The sequence below is a fragment of the Lynx rufus genome, unplaced genomic scaffold (genome assembly GCF_022079265.1).
Source record: "Lynx rufus isolate CCGP_SWC_20201006 ecotype Redwood Valley unplaced genomic scaffold, mLynRuf1.p SCAF_25, whole genome shotgun sequence".
NCBI classification, from domain to species: Eukaryota; Metazoa; Chordata; class Mammalia; order Carnivora; family Felidae; genus Lynx; species Lynx rufus.
The window spans coordinates 16,951,467-16,967,760 of NW_025814840.1; the positions used below are offsets into that span (position 1 = coordinate 16,951,467).

The 16,294-nt window shown below is 44.1% G+C and overlaps 1 protein-coding gene across 1 annotated transcript; it reads left to right on the top strand.

Moving 5' to 3' along the window:
• The first annotated feature begins 166 nt into the window (after positions 1–166).
• EXOC8 (exocyst complex component 8) lies at positions 167–8,323 on the top strand. Its single transcript, XM_047088642.1, has 2 exons — positions 167–2,456; positions 8,146–8,323. The coding sequence occupies exon 1, from the start codon at positions 266–268 to the stop codon at positions 2,444–2,446; it is 2,181 nt and encodes a 726-aa protein (XP_046944598.1). The 5' UTR covers positions 167–265; the 3' UTR covers positions 2,447–2,456; positions 8,146–8,323.
• Positions 8,324–16,294: the final 7,971 nt, after the last annotated feature.

The window sequence follows — 16,294 nt, forward strand, 5'->3', positions numbered from 1 at the left end:
GTCTCGCTGCCTCGCCCTCCACTCTCTTCCGCAACAGAGCCTCCGGCGCATGAGCCCTAGCCGCTGGCGTTCCCGCGCAGGCGCGCTGTCTGCGCTCGGCCGCTGCGCAGGCGCAGTCTGAAACTCAGACCCGGGCGCAGGCGTACTCGTCTCCCTTCCGTCCTGCTTCCTCAGCCCTGGAGCTCCGCGGGACTTGGGTGGGTCTCGACCGCGGCGGCACCCGCGGAGGCGGTAGTGACAGCGACTGCGTGAGACTCGGAGGGAAATGGCGATGGCGATGTCGGACAGTGGGGCGAGCCGTCTGCGGCGGCAGCTGGAATCGGGGGGTTTTGAGGCCCGGCTGTACGTGAAGCAGCTCTCGCAGCAGTCGGACGGGGACCGGGACCTGCAGGAGCACCGGCAGCGCATCCAGGCGCTGGCGGAGGAGACGGCGCAGAACCTGAAGCGCAACGTCTACCAGAACTACCGGCAGTTCATAGAGACTGCCCGCGAGATCTCCTACCTGGAGAGCGAGATGTATCAGCTCAGCCATCTGCTGACGGAGCAGAAGAGCAGCCTGGAGAGCATCCCGCTTACCCTGCTCCCGGCTGCCGCCGCCGCCGCCGGGGCCGCCGCGGCCTCTGGAGGAGAGGAAGGAGGAGGTGGCGCGGGGGGCCGAGACCACCTGCGGGGCCAGGCTGGCTTTTTTCCCACACCCGGGGGCGCCTCCCGCGACGGTGCGGGTCCGGGCGAGGAAGGGAAGCAGCGCACTCTTACCACTCTGCTTGAGAAGGTGGAAGGTTGCAGGCACCTGCTGGAGACGCCGGGGCAGTACCTGGTGTACAACGGGGATTTGGTGGAATACGAGGCGGACCACATGGCCCAACTGCAGCGGGTGCACGGCTTTCTCATGAACGACTGTTTGCTGGTGGCCACCTGGCTGCCTCAGAGGCGTGGGATGTATCGCTACAACGCCCTCTATCCCCTGGATGGTTTGGCCGTGGTCAATGTCAAGGACAACCCGCCCATGAAAGACATGTTCAAGCTGCTAATGTTTCCCGAGAGCCGTATTTTTCAGGCGGAAAATGCTAAAATCAAACGAGAGTGGCTGGAAGTGCTGGAGGAAACCAAGAGGGCCCTCAGTGAAAAAAGACGCAGGGAACAGGAGGAGGCAGCGGCCCCACGAGGACCACCGCAGGTGCCTTCCAAGGCCAGTAACCCATTTGAGGACGAAGAAGACGACGAACCAGCTGTTCCTGAGGTAGAAGAAGAGAAGGTGGACCTCTCAATGGAGTGGATCCAGGAGTTGCCTGAAGACCTGGATGTCTGTATCGCCCAGAGGGACTTTGAAGGGGCCGTTGACCTGCTGGACAAATTGAACCATTACCTGGAAGATAAGCCCAGCCCACCGCCTGTTAAAGAACTAAGGGCCAAAGTGGATGAGCGCGTCCGACAGCTCACGGAGGTGCTAGTTTTTGAACTCTCCCCAGATCGTTCCCTGAGAGGTGGTCCCAAGGCTACTCGAAGGGCAGTTTCTCAACTAATCCGGCTTGGCCAGTGCACAAAGGCTTGTGAGCTGTTTTTGAGAAACAGGGCAGCAGCTGTGCATACCGCAATCCGCCAGCTTCGCATCGAGGGTGCCACTTTACTCTATATCCATAAGCTATGCCACGTCTTCTTTACAAGCCTCCTTGAGACTGCAAGGGAATTCGAGACGGATTTTGCAGGCACTGACAGTGGCTGCTACTCTGCCTTTGTGGTCTGGGCGAGATCAGCCATGGGCATGTTCGTGGATGCTTTTAGCAAGCAGGTGTTTGACAGTAAGGAGAGCCTCTCTACAGCGGCTGAGTGTGTCAAAGTGGCCAAGGAGCACTGTCAGCAACTGGGTGACATCGGACTGGACCTCACCTTCATCATCCATGCCCTTCTGGTGAAAGACATCCAAGGGGCCTTGCACAGTTACAAAGAAATTATCATCGAAGCCACTAAACATCGCAACTCTGAGGAGATGTGGAGGAGGATGAACTTGATGACTCCAGAGGCCCTGGGCAAGCTCAAAGAGGAGATGAAGAGTTGTGGGGTGAGGAACTTTGAGCAGTACACCGGGGACGACTGCTGGGTGAACCTGAGCTACACGGTGGTTGCTTTTACCAAACAGACCATGGGCTTCTTGGAAGAGGCACTGAAGCTGTATTTCCCCGAGCTGCACATGGTACTTTTGGAGAGCCTGGTGGAGATCATTTTGGTCGCTGTGCAGCATGTGGATTATAGCCTTCGGTGTGAGCAGGATCCAGAGAAAAAGGCCTTTATCAGACAGAATGCATCCTTTCTATATGAGACCGTCCTCCCCGTGGTGGAGAAAAGGTTTGAGGAAGGTGTGGGGAAACCCGCCAAGCAACTCCAGGACCTGAGGAACGCATCTAGACTCATTCGTGTGAACCCCGAAAGTACAACATCAGTGGTCTGATGCTCGCGTCGTGGGTATATGTATACGTATATGTTGCTCATATATTATTTATATTTATATATTAAGTTCCATTAGCATATTCTTTATAGTCTCAAACACAGCTTAAAAATAAAAGATGCCCTCTCAAACAGAAATGCAGAATCAAAAGGAAAAAGAAAAGAAAGTTCCAATTAAGCCCCAATGACAAAACATTGGAATTGTTAAAATACATGCTTTCCTTTTAAGTTATGCTAAGAATATGTTGTCATACTGCAGCATTTCAGTGTATCCTTTGAGTCAAAACACACTTCCTTACAGTATATTTTATGCAGCACAGAGAAATCATATCTAAAATACGTAGGGTTTAAGTATGTTGTGAAGTTTCTCCGTTGACTAAAACGTTAGGTTTCTTAAAGAGTACAGTTCCATACAAAACACCCTGGTTCATATACTTCCCCACCTTAAAATGTGATTGAACAACTTTGGGAAAAGAAAGGAATTGAGAAGATTGGTTTTAGGGTACATTTTGGTCAAAAGAATTCCTTCTTAAAAGTGGCTAGTTTGTGGACTCCAGTACTTGGAACCTTCTAGAATACAAGGGGGAGCTTTCATAAAAACAGTTCAGCAAACATTTTCAACGTCATTTGAATGGCTGATTATTTTGAGCTGCTAATTAGCAGCTTTATGATACTTGATTTGGGAGCATTTACTTGAATCTTAAGGACTATGGTAAAAAACATTTTCAACATGTTCCTGAACTGTGTGAATTTCCAGCTAGAGCTTTTGTCTTTATCATATTAAAAAAATAAAAATGATTAAAGAAGCAGGACAGACTGAGGAACCTGGCAACCGCCAGTGATTTTTAGCTGCCTCCCCCGATTTTTTCCGTGTAAATTATATAGTGGCTCAGACTTCATGCAAATGGGAGAAAAGTATACATGGAAATATTTATGTAGATTTCAGGTCTGGGTGGATGGGAAAAGAGAAAAAATCATATGCACACCCTATAGTGTTCTCAAGTATGACTGCTTTGAGCAGAGATCTGCTTTTGGGTTTTTTGGTAACAAAGTAGAGAACAAAAAGTGAGACAGTGTGCCCAAAGCAAAGGGAGGAAACGAACTTTTGGTGACTCCTACTGCATGTTTCATGTTTTATATTTTCCTTTATTCTTAAAAGTGAGTATAATGCTTACTTCAGATTGTTTAGTGAAACAAAAATGGCTCAAGATATTTGAGCTTCTCAAGGTTTCTGAACTACTGTTTCTACTGTACCTTGAGCATATCTCTCATCCGTGGAGAGAAATTGTGCTCAGGTTCATTTTTCCACTAGCTTTCAGTTGTGATTCTTGTCCAAAAGTGCCATTTCTGATGCCACGGACTTCAAAAGGTCATATCTTTTTCCTGAATTAAAATAGTGATATTAAGACTGGAAATTAGGTAAAACTTAAAATTGCTTTCAAGAGTGGCTTAGGGTTGCGAAGCTCCTTGACGTCATTACTCATTGGCAGAGGAGCCCTTTTATTTATTTTTAGCGATGCCTTTTAAGGGTGGAAAATTATCAGAGTTACAGATTTTCTTTGATTAATTTTTCACATACAGTTAGGATTTTCTAGATAACAAAAAAACAACTATAAATTGTCTTTTTTAAGATCACTGGAAACATGAATTTGATAAAAACTTTTACGATTACTTTGTGCAACTTACGGTTTCTAAAATTATATTGTGTGAAACACATAGCGTGTAAATATTTGATGTTGGGTCCAGGAAATGATACTTTGGAAGTCAAAACTTAAGGCATGAAGTTGTAAAAACTTAAATGTATATACTCAGATAATTCAAATGGTTGCGTCTTCATAGAACCGTTTGCTTTTTAAAACTGGAAGTACAGAATTTTCTTCTGGTAAAATCTGTGTGTTCCTTGATCAGAGTTATAGTTGTTGGTGATTCAATTACCGTGGGAAGTTGATCAAAGACCACCACCAGTGTTACAGTGTACCTTTGTGCCAAGACAGAGCCATTACATTGCATTCCCCAAAGTGGAATCAGAGCTCTTCTCTAATTCTTGTTTCCTTAGATTCCCAAGTGCTAAAAATGGAATGAAATTGTCCAAAAATATATAGTACATACTGTAATATACCACCGAAGAGTTGATTGCCTTTGCTTGTTTGCCTCAAACAGAACACTGTCGCTCGAGCTTGGAATCACAGACTTGATTGAATTCATTACTGTTGCAAAAAAGACACCCTGTGGTATTAAGTCTCTCTTTGATTAAAGCCTCATTTAATTTAAAGTGCTGAACACTCACTTTTCTTTAAAATACTACCTATAGTTAAATTATCGGCACTTGTATTTTGCAACTTGCTTACCTGGGATTGGGAATTTGGGGCTTGACATGTAGGATAAAATCAGTACATGTACATCTTGCTTATTGATATGCTGTGGTATGAGGGAATCTGAAATGTTTTATCAAAATAAAGCTTAAAATTTTTCTTACGCTGGATAAAATTGGTATTACAATGTTATATCTCTCTTCTTTAATTAGGATTCAGTATTCTTACATCCTTGTTACTGAAATACTGTTTTATGAGCCCAGGTTTTGGTTTTTTTTGGTTTTTGGGGGGTTTTTTTGGTTTATTTTTGTATATGGGGATGATAGGTAGGAAGCTGTTAGCTAATTTAAATAAGTGTTCTGCTTACTATCCAAATTGTGATCAAATCAGATCTGTTTTTGGGGGACTCTCTTGAATGGGAAATTTCAGACACACAAAGTGTGAATTGGCTCTAAAAAGTGGATTTGATGCCATTTGCACATCCCTAAATGAAGGAAATGTAATGTCGGCCATGTGACCCAGGACCTAGGAACATAAATGACAAGGGTCTGTTTTTTTGATACATATAGATCCTGAGGGAGCTTTCACATATGACTGATTTAAAAAGTAAAAGTATTTGTTGAATGCCGTGCCTCACATGGACTATAACGTGGGGTGGGGAGGACAAAATAAATTTGAGCATGCTTTCTCTGAAATGCTTGACTTGGAAAAAATAGAGAATAAAAAATTGGAAAATAGGTTGGAAAGTAAATGAAATACACAACAGTGTGATGCAAATTACATCAATTAAAGAACTGAGTGCAGACAGCATTGCAAAAAACCCCAAAACCCTGTGTGTTGTCATTTTCGTGCTCAGTAATTTCGTGGGAATACTGAGAAGGAAGAGGGCAGCATTGTTTTGAGAAGTTTGGAGAGTCCTCATGGATTTGTTGGCCTTTGAGCTGGCCCTTGAAGGATGGACAAGATTTAAATGCACAAAGGAAAAGGAAGAGCAAAGGTGAGCAGGGACACAAACGGGAGTACCTGCGGCACAGGCTAGGATGGGCTGCAGGGACACACGGAAGATGTTTCAAATATTGGAGGCAAGAAAGGTGGGGTCATTAATTCGTGCTTATTAAGAAAGCTTGAGCCCACGCAGAAAGGTGTGAGGTAAAAAGGGTCATTGCACCCAAGCCCGGTGACCCAGTGACCCACTCACCAGAGGTGGCCACTCAGAAGAGTTTCTCGTACATTCTTTTCCCTCAGAAATTGGACTGGGGACACCTGGATGGCTCAGTCCATTGAGCATCTGACTTTGGCTCAGGTCATGATCTCACAGTTCATTGAGTTCGAGCCCCACATAGGGCTCCTAGAAATAAATACTAAAAAAAAAAAAAAGAAAAAAATTAGATTGTACTATACATTACTGTTCCGTATCTTGCTTTTACTCACCAATTCAGTATTTTTAAGACTCTTACGTGAATACCTGTAGCTACACCGACTGGGTTTTGGGGCTTTTTTTTCCCCATGATTTAAACAGTATTCAGTCACATTGGATGGATTTATCATGATTTTGCATTTTCCAATTACAATACTTTGTTGGCTTCAGGTTTTTATGTTACAAAAACTCCTGAAAAAAGTTCCCTGTACGTATATCTTTGCTTACATGCGTGAATATGTCTATAGGATGCATTTCTAGAAATTGCTCTACCAAACTCTACCTTAAATTTAGGCAAACATTGCCAAATTGCTCATTAGGCAAGTTGAACCATTTTACCTCGTCCCAACTATGTACAGTACCTGTCCACATTTATTCATCCAGTTTTAAATAATCAGATTATTCTTATTAGTAATAAAATTTATTTTTACTAATCCTATCTGTGAAAAACTAGTACCTAGTTTCGTTTGTAATTTTTATGAGTGAGGTGAGCAATTTCGTATTTTTGTAATCTACCTGTTTATGTTCTTTGCCATTCTTAGATTATCTTTGTGTTACCATTTTGCCGGATTCTGTTGAATACTTGGGAAATTCATGAGTACGAAATGCTGTCGGTTTTTCCTACTGTCATTTATTTATCTACTTACGTAGAATAGTAAATTAAAAAAAAATTTTTTAATGTTTATTTATTTTTGAGAAGGAGCACAGGTGGAGAGGGGCAGAGAGAGAGAAACCAAAGCAGGCTCTGTGCTGTCAGCGCAAAGCCGGATGTGGGACTCGAACCCTCCAACCATGAGATGGCGACCCGAGCCAAAGCCAGATGCTCAACCAACTGAGCCGCCCAGGCACCTTTGTAGTATAGCAAATTTTAATTGAACCCAGGTATACCTGGGGTTTTTTTCTTCTCTGTTTTCCATCAGGCTTAGAAAGGCCTTATCACTCAGACTCTTACCCTACCCAGATTCTAAAAATGTCATGTTTTTGTTCATTTTAATATTTGATTTTTTCCCACTTATAGTTCATTTTAAAGAATGATGTAAGAATCCCATTTTCCCACAATAAACACGTTGTTTTCACAGTTTTGAATTGTCCTTTTTCCTCACCGACTAGAAGTGCCATTTTATTTTTATTTTTATTTTTTTCAACGTTTATTTATTTTTGGGACAGAGAGAGACAGAGCATGAACGGGGGAGGGGCAGAGAGAGAGGGAGACACAGAATCGGAAACAGGCTCCAGGCTCCGAGCCATCAGCCCAGAGCCCGACGCGGGGCTCGAACTCACGGACCGCGAGATCGTGACCTGGCTGAAGTCGGACGCCCAACCGACTGCGCCACCCAGGCGCCCCTAGAAGTGCCATTTTAATAATACATTACATTTGGGGGTGCCTGGGTGGCTCAGTCTGTTGGGCACCTGATTTCGGCTCAGGTCATGATCTTGTGGCTCGTGGGTTCCAGCCCACATCAGGCTCCGTGCAGACAGCAATGAGCCTGCTTCAGATCCTCTGTCCTCTTCCCTCTCTGTTCTCCCCTGATCGCTCTGTCTCCCTCTCAAAAATAAATAAATGTTAAAAATGTTAAAAATAAACATTAAAAAAATAATATATTTTTAATTACAGATATTGCAACCAGTGCCTTAATTAGGTTATGAGTTTTAATAGTTTCCCGGTTGTTTCTTTGGAGTTTTCAAGTATATAATCACATCACCTGCAAATAAAGATCATTTTGCCTCGTTTCAATTTTTACACATCTTACGTAGTTTTCTTAGTATGTGTATTAAGTTGAACATCCAGAACTATGTTACATCACTCTTTTTGCTTGATATTCCTACCTAAGAATTAGGAATTATACTGGATGTGTATCTGGTAGGAGCGTTTTTCCTATTTGTCCATTGAAGCCTGACATTGGCTTTTGATCATTATGTTAAGGAAGTGATTCCCTATTCATGTTAACTAACAGTTGTTTTAATTTTTTTTAGGTCCGGAATGGATTCTGAAATACCAAATGAATCTTAGTGTCCGCTGAGCTCATCGTGACTTTTCTTCTACGTCATATTAATTGGATAAGTTTTTAAAATCGATTTCCTAACACTGAACCACACTTACACCCTGTGAATTAATTCTATTTGGTTGCAATATATAATTGTTTTAATATACTGCCTGATTCTAATGAAGACTTCATTCACATTTTTGTATCGGTATCCATTAGCAATATCGGTCTATGATGGTGTGTGTGTGCTTTGTCATCTTATGTCATTCATGAGGTGCGCGGGGCCTGATAATAATGAAATGATAAGACACATTCTCATTTTTTTCAGTCCCCAAACAGAATGAAAAATCAGACAGTGTGACACAGCTGGCTTGTAGCCCCTCAAATCAGAATTAGCCACTCTAAGCTTATAGGACAGTTAGAGCTCTTACAAAAAGAGATAAGGAGGTGTTCCATTGACCCTCCTCTCCATTCCATTTTACTCTTTAACAGAGTTGTACGGGACATGCAAGATATATGTATGTTAAATATATTCCCATTATGTTGAGAAACACATGTATGTTTTAATCTCACACCACACATACAGAATATTTGCATTTCATTTTTTCTCATTGGCTTCCCTAGAGCCGTGTTGGGCATAACATAGACACTTGATAAATGCTGATTAATGAATATTATTGACTGGATGATTCGAATAACTAATGACAGTTCTCGGTTATGAAGGTCCTAGTTTGCACCGGGCCCTTTCCAGGCGTTATCTCATTTGACCCTCACAGTAACTCTGGAAGATAGCAATTGTTCTAGTCCTTGTCCAGCTAAGGAAAGAGACAGAGAGGTTGCTGTTTGGCCAAAGCATCTCCCCACTGAACATGAGAGGCAGTGCTCAAGGCCAGGTCTGTTCAACGCCAAAGCAACATTCTCTACACTCCACCTTTAACCCTACCACTACTAATACACAGAATTCTTTCAAATTGGTGTTTCTTTGTACATTTTCTGAAGATGAAATTTTCTTGACATGTGGCTCCATCAATAAGAATCAGTATTTAGGGCACCTGGGTGGCTCAGTTAGTAGTTAAGCGTCTGATCCTTGATTTTGGCTCAAGTCATGATCTCACAGTTCGTGAGATCAAGTCCCACGTCAGGCTCTGCACTGACAGCACAGAGCCTGCCTGGGATTCTCCCCCGCTCACACGTGCTCTCTCTCTGTCTCTCTACATATATCAAAATAAATAAACATTTTAAAAAAGAGAATCAAAATATTTGACATGTAAAAAATTCAAGTATGATAAACAACATGCAAACCTTCCTTTGGAGAACCATTTATCGATGATTACAGCACCTTTAACAGGTCATTTTATCTAATCTTCACATCAGTCTCTGAAGGCATTAAGGTTTTGTGAAGTTAAGTAATTTGCAAGTAATTCAGCCTGTAAAGAGTTCCCACAAGTAGCCTAGATGGGATTTGAACTCAGACAGACTTTCTTCTAGGGCTGGCTTCTGAGCCAGTAGGCTAGATTATTGGATTATGTCTGATGGTTGACATCTCACTAGTATAGATCAGTCTTTATTTCAAAGCTTTACCCATTTACAGTTGTAAGTATTCTGTTAATGGTGTTTTGACAGAGGATATCATAATTTATATAATTTCCTTAAAGTGGCAGATTTGAGTTAATGAGATAGATAAAACCAGATTATTTGCATTAGCACCAATTTGGGTTTTTTTTAAGATATTTTATTTCTTTGTTTATTAAGTAATCTCTATGCCCAATGTGGGACTCAAACTCATGACCCCAAGATCGAGTCACATGCTCCACCAACTGAGCCAGCCAGGCGCCCCATTAACACTGGCGTGTACGTTACTGAATTCTTTGTAATTGGCAAAATTAAACAGTCTCAAACTTGAAGAAATTTCACTGGGCATGAAGATACGTATCACTTAGCTGTTTAGATGAACCTTCTAAACGGGTGAGTAGGTGTCATTTAAGTAGGAAAGTTGCAGGACAAGAGCTTATGTCTTAAATGTCACATTTGATTCCTTTTACCTAATATGTTGACTTACTCTCTCTAGCTAAACATGTCCCTCAAAGTTACAGGATCCACGCCAATGTTGAAGTGTCTCTAAAATATTTGTGCGTGTAGCCTCAGCCATTGCTAGGGGGAATTACAGCAAACTGGGTCACTGGCACTTTGGCGATATTTACAGATTGGAAATAATTACAGAGCTATGGGGCACCTGGGTGGCTCAGACAGATGAGCATCCAACTTCAGCTCAGGTCATGATCTCATGGTTCAGGAGTTCGAGCCCCATGTCAGGCTCTCTGCTGTCAGCACAGAGCCTGCTTCAGATCCTCTGTCCCCCTCTCTCTGACCCACCCCCCGCCTCAAAAATAAATAAAACATTTTTAAAAATACAGAACTATACAAACCATTTGACCCTACGATCCATTTCTGGAGATTTATTCTACAAAAATATTAGCATACTTCCTAAATTAAATTTACTCCGTAAACTTATGTGATTTACGAATCAGATTTTTTAAAGTTTATTTATTTTGAGAGGGAGCCAGCAGGGGAGGGGCAGAGAGAGAAGGAGAGAGAGAGAATCTCAAGCAGGCTCCACACAGTTGGCATAGAGCCCAAGTCAGGGCTCAATGCCACGAACTGTGAGATCATGACCTGAGCCAAAACCACGAGTCAGAGGCTAAACCAACTGAGCCACCCAGGCCCCTGTAAATAAGTTTGTAAGAACACTTCTAGTTTCCGGTTTTGGATGTAAGCCCAGAAGTCTCCCTCTGTCCTGATAAGTAAAAGCTGAAGAGACTGAAAAAGCAGCCAGTCTTCTTGGATCCACAAGTGGGGGTGGGGGTGGGGCACAGGTGGGGTCCGCCCCCAGACTGAAGAGACCAGTTGGCAGATATAGGATGTCTTATCTTACTAGAGCAGAAAGAAGTTTAGGGTAGAAACCAGTGCTGGGGCAGAGAAATCTGAACGCTCACTGGAGGCTCAGTGCCCAAAACTCTGAGAGTTAACTCCAGGGGGACCCCCACTGATGAGGGAAACAAAGGCAAGAAAAATGTCATTTAAATTAAATGCCCTTACAGCCTGCAGCCCATTGATAGATGTCAGTGTAATACTCCCCAAGACGTTCATGGCTGCCTTAATGCTTAATGTTGACACTTCCTTAAAAACTAAAAGCAACCTTACCTTGACAATAGCTAAATCTTCAGGGTCCTGGGAGACCCTGCTTTCAGCATCCAAAAACTCCTTGGAGACCTCTGTTATCTATACGTCCCTCCCCTCCCTCCACAAACTTAAAAGTATATAATCAGTCATTCTTCACAACCCCAGTGCAACTCTTTCTGCCTACGGTCCTGTCCCCGTGCTTTAATAAAATCACCTTTTTGCACTAAAGTAGTCTCAAGAATTCTTTCTTAGCTCACGAACCCCACTTCAAATTTCACCACCCACCATATTGTGAAATATACCTCCTTCTAGGTTCTCCTAGTATCAGAGGAAAATATCCAGAGGCTTCCAGCAGGGGGCGGGGCAAGGTACTTCCTGAAATAGGGTTGAGCACTCTGTTTTTCTTAACAAGGCCCGCCCTCAGGGGAGACTAGTTAACCAGAGCCTAACCTACTGGGGCATTAGCAGAGCCTAGCTGACTGGGGAAGGGAATACCCAATCCCAGCCCACTCTAGCCAGCCTGTCCCACCCGAGGGGGGCGAAAACAGCTGAGAAACACTCCTGAAATTCACTAAAGACAGACCTCGTCATTGGATAGTACAGCCCTGCTCCCCCCCACTCACCATGTCACTAAAGGCCTATTTACAGCAGTTCCTTTCTTCCCCGGGAACCCCATGTCCAGCCACCAAGAAAAAAATGACAAGGCGTCCCAAAAGGCAAAAACAGAATTTGAAGAGACAGAGCAAGCATCAGAACCAGACATGACAGGGTCCGTTGAATTGAAAACAGACTGGGAATTGAAAACAACCATGATTAAAATGCTAAGGCCTCTAACGGATAAAGAAAACAGCCCGCAAGAACAGATGGGCAGCAGTAATGCAGAGATGGAAATCTTAAGAAAGAACCAAAAAAAAAAAAAAATGCTAGAGATAAAAGCAACTCACAAAAGCCCACATCGCAGTGGAAATGAAGAGCGCCTTTGATGGGCCTCTCAGTAGACTGGACCTGGTTGAGGAAAGCTGCAGGATGTATCAACAGAATCCTTGAAAACCGAAAAGCAAGGAAAACAGAGACTGAAAACCAACTAAACAAACACAGAACAGAATATCCAAGGACTGAGGAACAACTGTAAAAAGTGTAACAGGGGCCCCTGGGTGGCTCAGTCGATTAAGCATCTGACTCTTGATTTTGGCTCATGGGTCCTGGGATCGAGCTGACAGCACGGAGCCTGCCTGGGATTGTCTCTCTCCCCTCCCCTACTCATGCTTTCTCTCTCTCTCAAAACAAATAAACATTCAAAACAAAGTGTAACATATCATAATGAGAATACCAGAAGGAAAAGAAGAAGGAAGAAACACAGAATATTTGAATGGGTTTCGCTGAAGCAGTGTTTGTATCAGCAAAGGAATGGAAACTACCCAGAACCATATCAAACTTCAGTGCGCATGCACAGTGTAATACCATGCAGCTTAAAAAGGAATGCCCTCTCCAGGTACCGAGGTGGAAACATGTCTTAAGTAAGTTGTTAAGAGGGGTGGCTGGCTGGCTCAGTGGGCAGAGTGTATGACTCTTCATCTTGGGGTCATGAGTTCAAGCCCCATGTTGGGTATAGAGATTGCTTAAAAAAGATTTCTTAAAACAGGGGTGCCTGGGTGGCTCAGTCAGTTGAGCGTCCTACTCTTGGTTTCGGCTCAGGTCATGATCCCAGGGTCGTGGAATCGAGCCCCACGTCAGGCTTTGCACTGAGTATGGAACCTACTTGGGATTCTGTCTCTCTCTCTCTGCCTCTGCCCCTCTCCCCCACTTATGCTCTCTCTCTCTAAAATAAATAATAATAATAAATTAATTACTTAATTAAATGAAAATATGTTGTTAAGTATAAGACAACATACAGAATAATCCTACAGTGTGCTGCTTTAGGAGTAAAAAAAGAGAAAATACAGGTGTATATTTGCAGAGAAATTCTGAAGGGGTCTGGGCAGCTAGAACTGGGAGACAGGGATAGAGATGCAGTGTAGATTGGTTTTGTTTCGTTTTGTTTTAGTACTTGAATGTATCACCTTTTCAAACCATTAAATAAGAAAAAGAAAATTAAGTACGTGATGTTAAAAATTAGATCCACTCTCTGTTCTGTGCTACATCTTTCCAGCACTTTTGTTCTATACATTATGTGTGAGGTCTAAGGATACTTATTATTTTTTTTAATGTTTATTTATATTTAGAGAGAGACAGAGAGAGAGACAGAGCACAAGCGGGGGAGGGGCAGAGGGAGAAGGAGACACGGAATCTGAAGCAGGCTCCAGGCTCCGAGCTGTCAGCACAGATCCCGACGCGGGGCTTGAACCCACAAACTGTGAGATCATGACCTGAGCCGAAGTCGGATGCTCAACCGACTGAGCCCCTGCTAAGGATACTTATTTTTAAAGACTTTTTATTTTGAATTTTTCAACACACAGAGAGTAACAGAGCAGTATAAAGAATCCCCGTGTCCTCATTACCAAGCTTCAAAAATTGTCAACATTTGGCCAGTGTTGTTTCACCTGTACCCAACAGCTCCCCCCACCCCACCCCATCTCCACTGGTTGTTGTTAATTATTATTATTACTTACAGTTTTGCTGGAGATAAGCTTTGAACGCACTGGAATGCATAAATCTTGGCTCGAAAATTTGGAAAAATGGTTCTGCGGATGTAACAACTCCCCAGTAAAGATGTAAAACGTTTGTGTTTTCCCACGTGGCGATGGCGTTACCTTTCTTGCGTGGAGCGCTGTGCTTGTTCTTGCCCTTACCTCAGGTTCTTTTTCTGGAAAAGAAAATCATGTTTTCAAACATACTTGAGAGTAGTAACACTTAGACCCCGTTGCTTGGAGCTCGAAGGTCTTGGTCAGGTACGCTGGGGAGGATGTTAGGGGAATCTGGGGTGGGTGATTCTAGTCTTTCTCTAAGAGATGAAACATCTAAGGTTGGACTGTCCAATATGTAGTCACTTAGCCACATGTGGCTGTTTAAATATAAATTATCAAAGGACGCCTGGGTGGCTCAGTTGGTTGAGCGCCCGACTCTTGATTTCGGCTCAGGTCACAATCTCACAGTTTTGTGAGTTTGAGCCCCACGTTGGGTTCTATGCTGACGGCAAGGAGCCTGCTTGGGATCCTGTCTCTCTCCCTCTCTCTCTGCCCCTCAGCCTCTCATTCTCTCCCTGTCTCTCTCAGAATAAATAAACTTAAAAAATATATACAAATTATCTAGGGGCGTCTGGGTGGCTCAGTCAGTTAAGCCTCCGACTTCAGCTCAGGTCATGATCTCACGGTTCGTGAGTTCGAGCCCCCTGTTGGGCTCTGTGCTGACAGCTCAGAGCCTGGAGCCTCCTTCGGATTCTGTGTCTCCCTCTCTCTCTGCCTCTCCCCCACTCTCACTGTGTGTCTCTCTCAAAAATAAACATTAAAAAATATAAATATATATATATATACTATTAATAATAATAATAACAATAAACTCAGTTCCTTGGATATACTAACCACATTACTAGAGCTAAGTAGTCACAGATGGCTAGTGTATACCCTATCGGACTATGCAGTTATAAAACATCTCCATCATTACAGAATATTCTACTGGACAGAGCTGATCTAGGGCACGGATGAGGGGTGAGAGGGACAGAGAGGGATGGGGGGGGAGAGAGGGACAGAGAGAGGGAAAAATAGGGAGGTGGGGGGGACAGAGAGGGATAGAGAGAGGGAAGGAGGGACAGAGGGGAGGGAGAGAGGGAGGGAGGGGGGACAGAGAGGGGGCCTAGTGGGGTGGGAGGTGGGTCGGGCACTGACGGGAAAGCCATGGGCAGCCGGAAGCCCTAGCCACCTCACCTGAGAACCTGAGGCTCCCAGTCCAGGGCTGTTCCATCCCCAGCAGGGTCCTAGGGCTTCTGGAGTCACGCCATCCCCCATGGCCCAGCGGTGTCACTGCCCCAGCTCTGGGCCTTTGCCTGGGTTCCGGCTGCTCTGGCCATTAACCCCCTGGCCCGAGATTTTTGTTTTGTCTTGTTTTTCATGGAAACAAGAATTGGACTTTATAGTCTTGTTAGTTCATGATTCTTTCACAAAATTCATGTGAATGGAACCAGAAGATGATTTACTCCCTCGTGTCGCTGACCTTCCACGGGGCCCACTTCCCTTGTTGATGAAAAGGGGGTAATCCTCACACGACCCTCTGCACACTCGTCCCGAGCACTCAAAGAGTTAACGTTTTGGGGCACCTGGTGGCTCGGTTGGTGGAGAATCCGACTCTTGGTTTGGGTTCAGGTCGTTTCCCCAGGGTTGTGGGATCGAGTCCCATGTGGGGCTCTGCAATGAGAGGGTGGAGCCTGCTTGGGATTCTCTCTCTGTCTCTCTCTCTCCTTCTGATCCTTCCCCTGCTTGCACGCACTCTCTCTCTCTCTCTCTCAAAAAAAAAAAAAAAAAAAAAAAAGAGCTAATGTCTGGAAGGCACTTCTAGAAGTGCCTGGCACACAGTAAGCGCCCGGTAAGTGTTACTCAAATAGAACAAGTAAGCCGCAAGTCTTCCCTCTGCAGGGGACACAGCCAGCCCGTCAAGGCCTGACATGAGCCCAAGGTCCCCCGGCTCCCCACCTGCTTCCCCCAAATTAAGCTCCTCAGTTCAGACGCTGTTGCACAAGACAAGGAGTGTGCTGGGTGAAAGTCACCTTCGGTTTTTTGAGCATAACATTACCTTCCGTTTTAATAAGCGATTTTTACACTTTAAAAAAAAATGTTGATTTATTTTTGAAGGAGAGAGAGACAGCGTGTGAATGGGGAAGGGGCAGAGAGTGAGGGAGACACAGAATCCGAAACAGGCTCCAGGCTCCGAGCTGTCAGCACACAGCCCGATGCAGGGCTCGAACTCACAAACTATGAGATCATGACCTGAGCTGCAGTCGGAGGCTTGACTGACTGAGCCACCCAGGC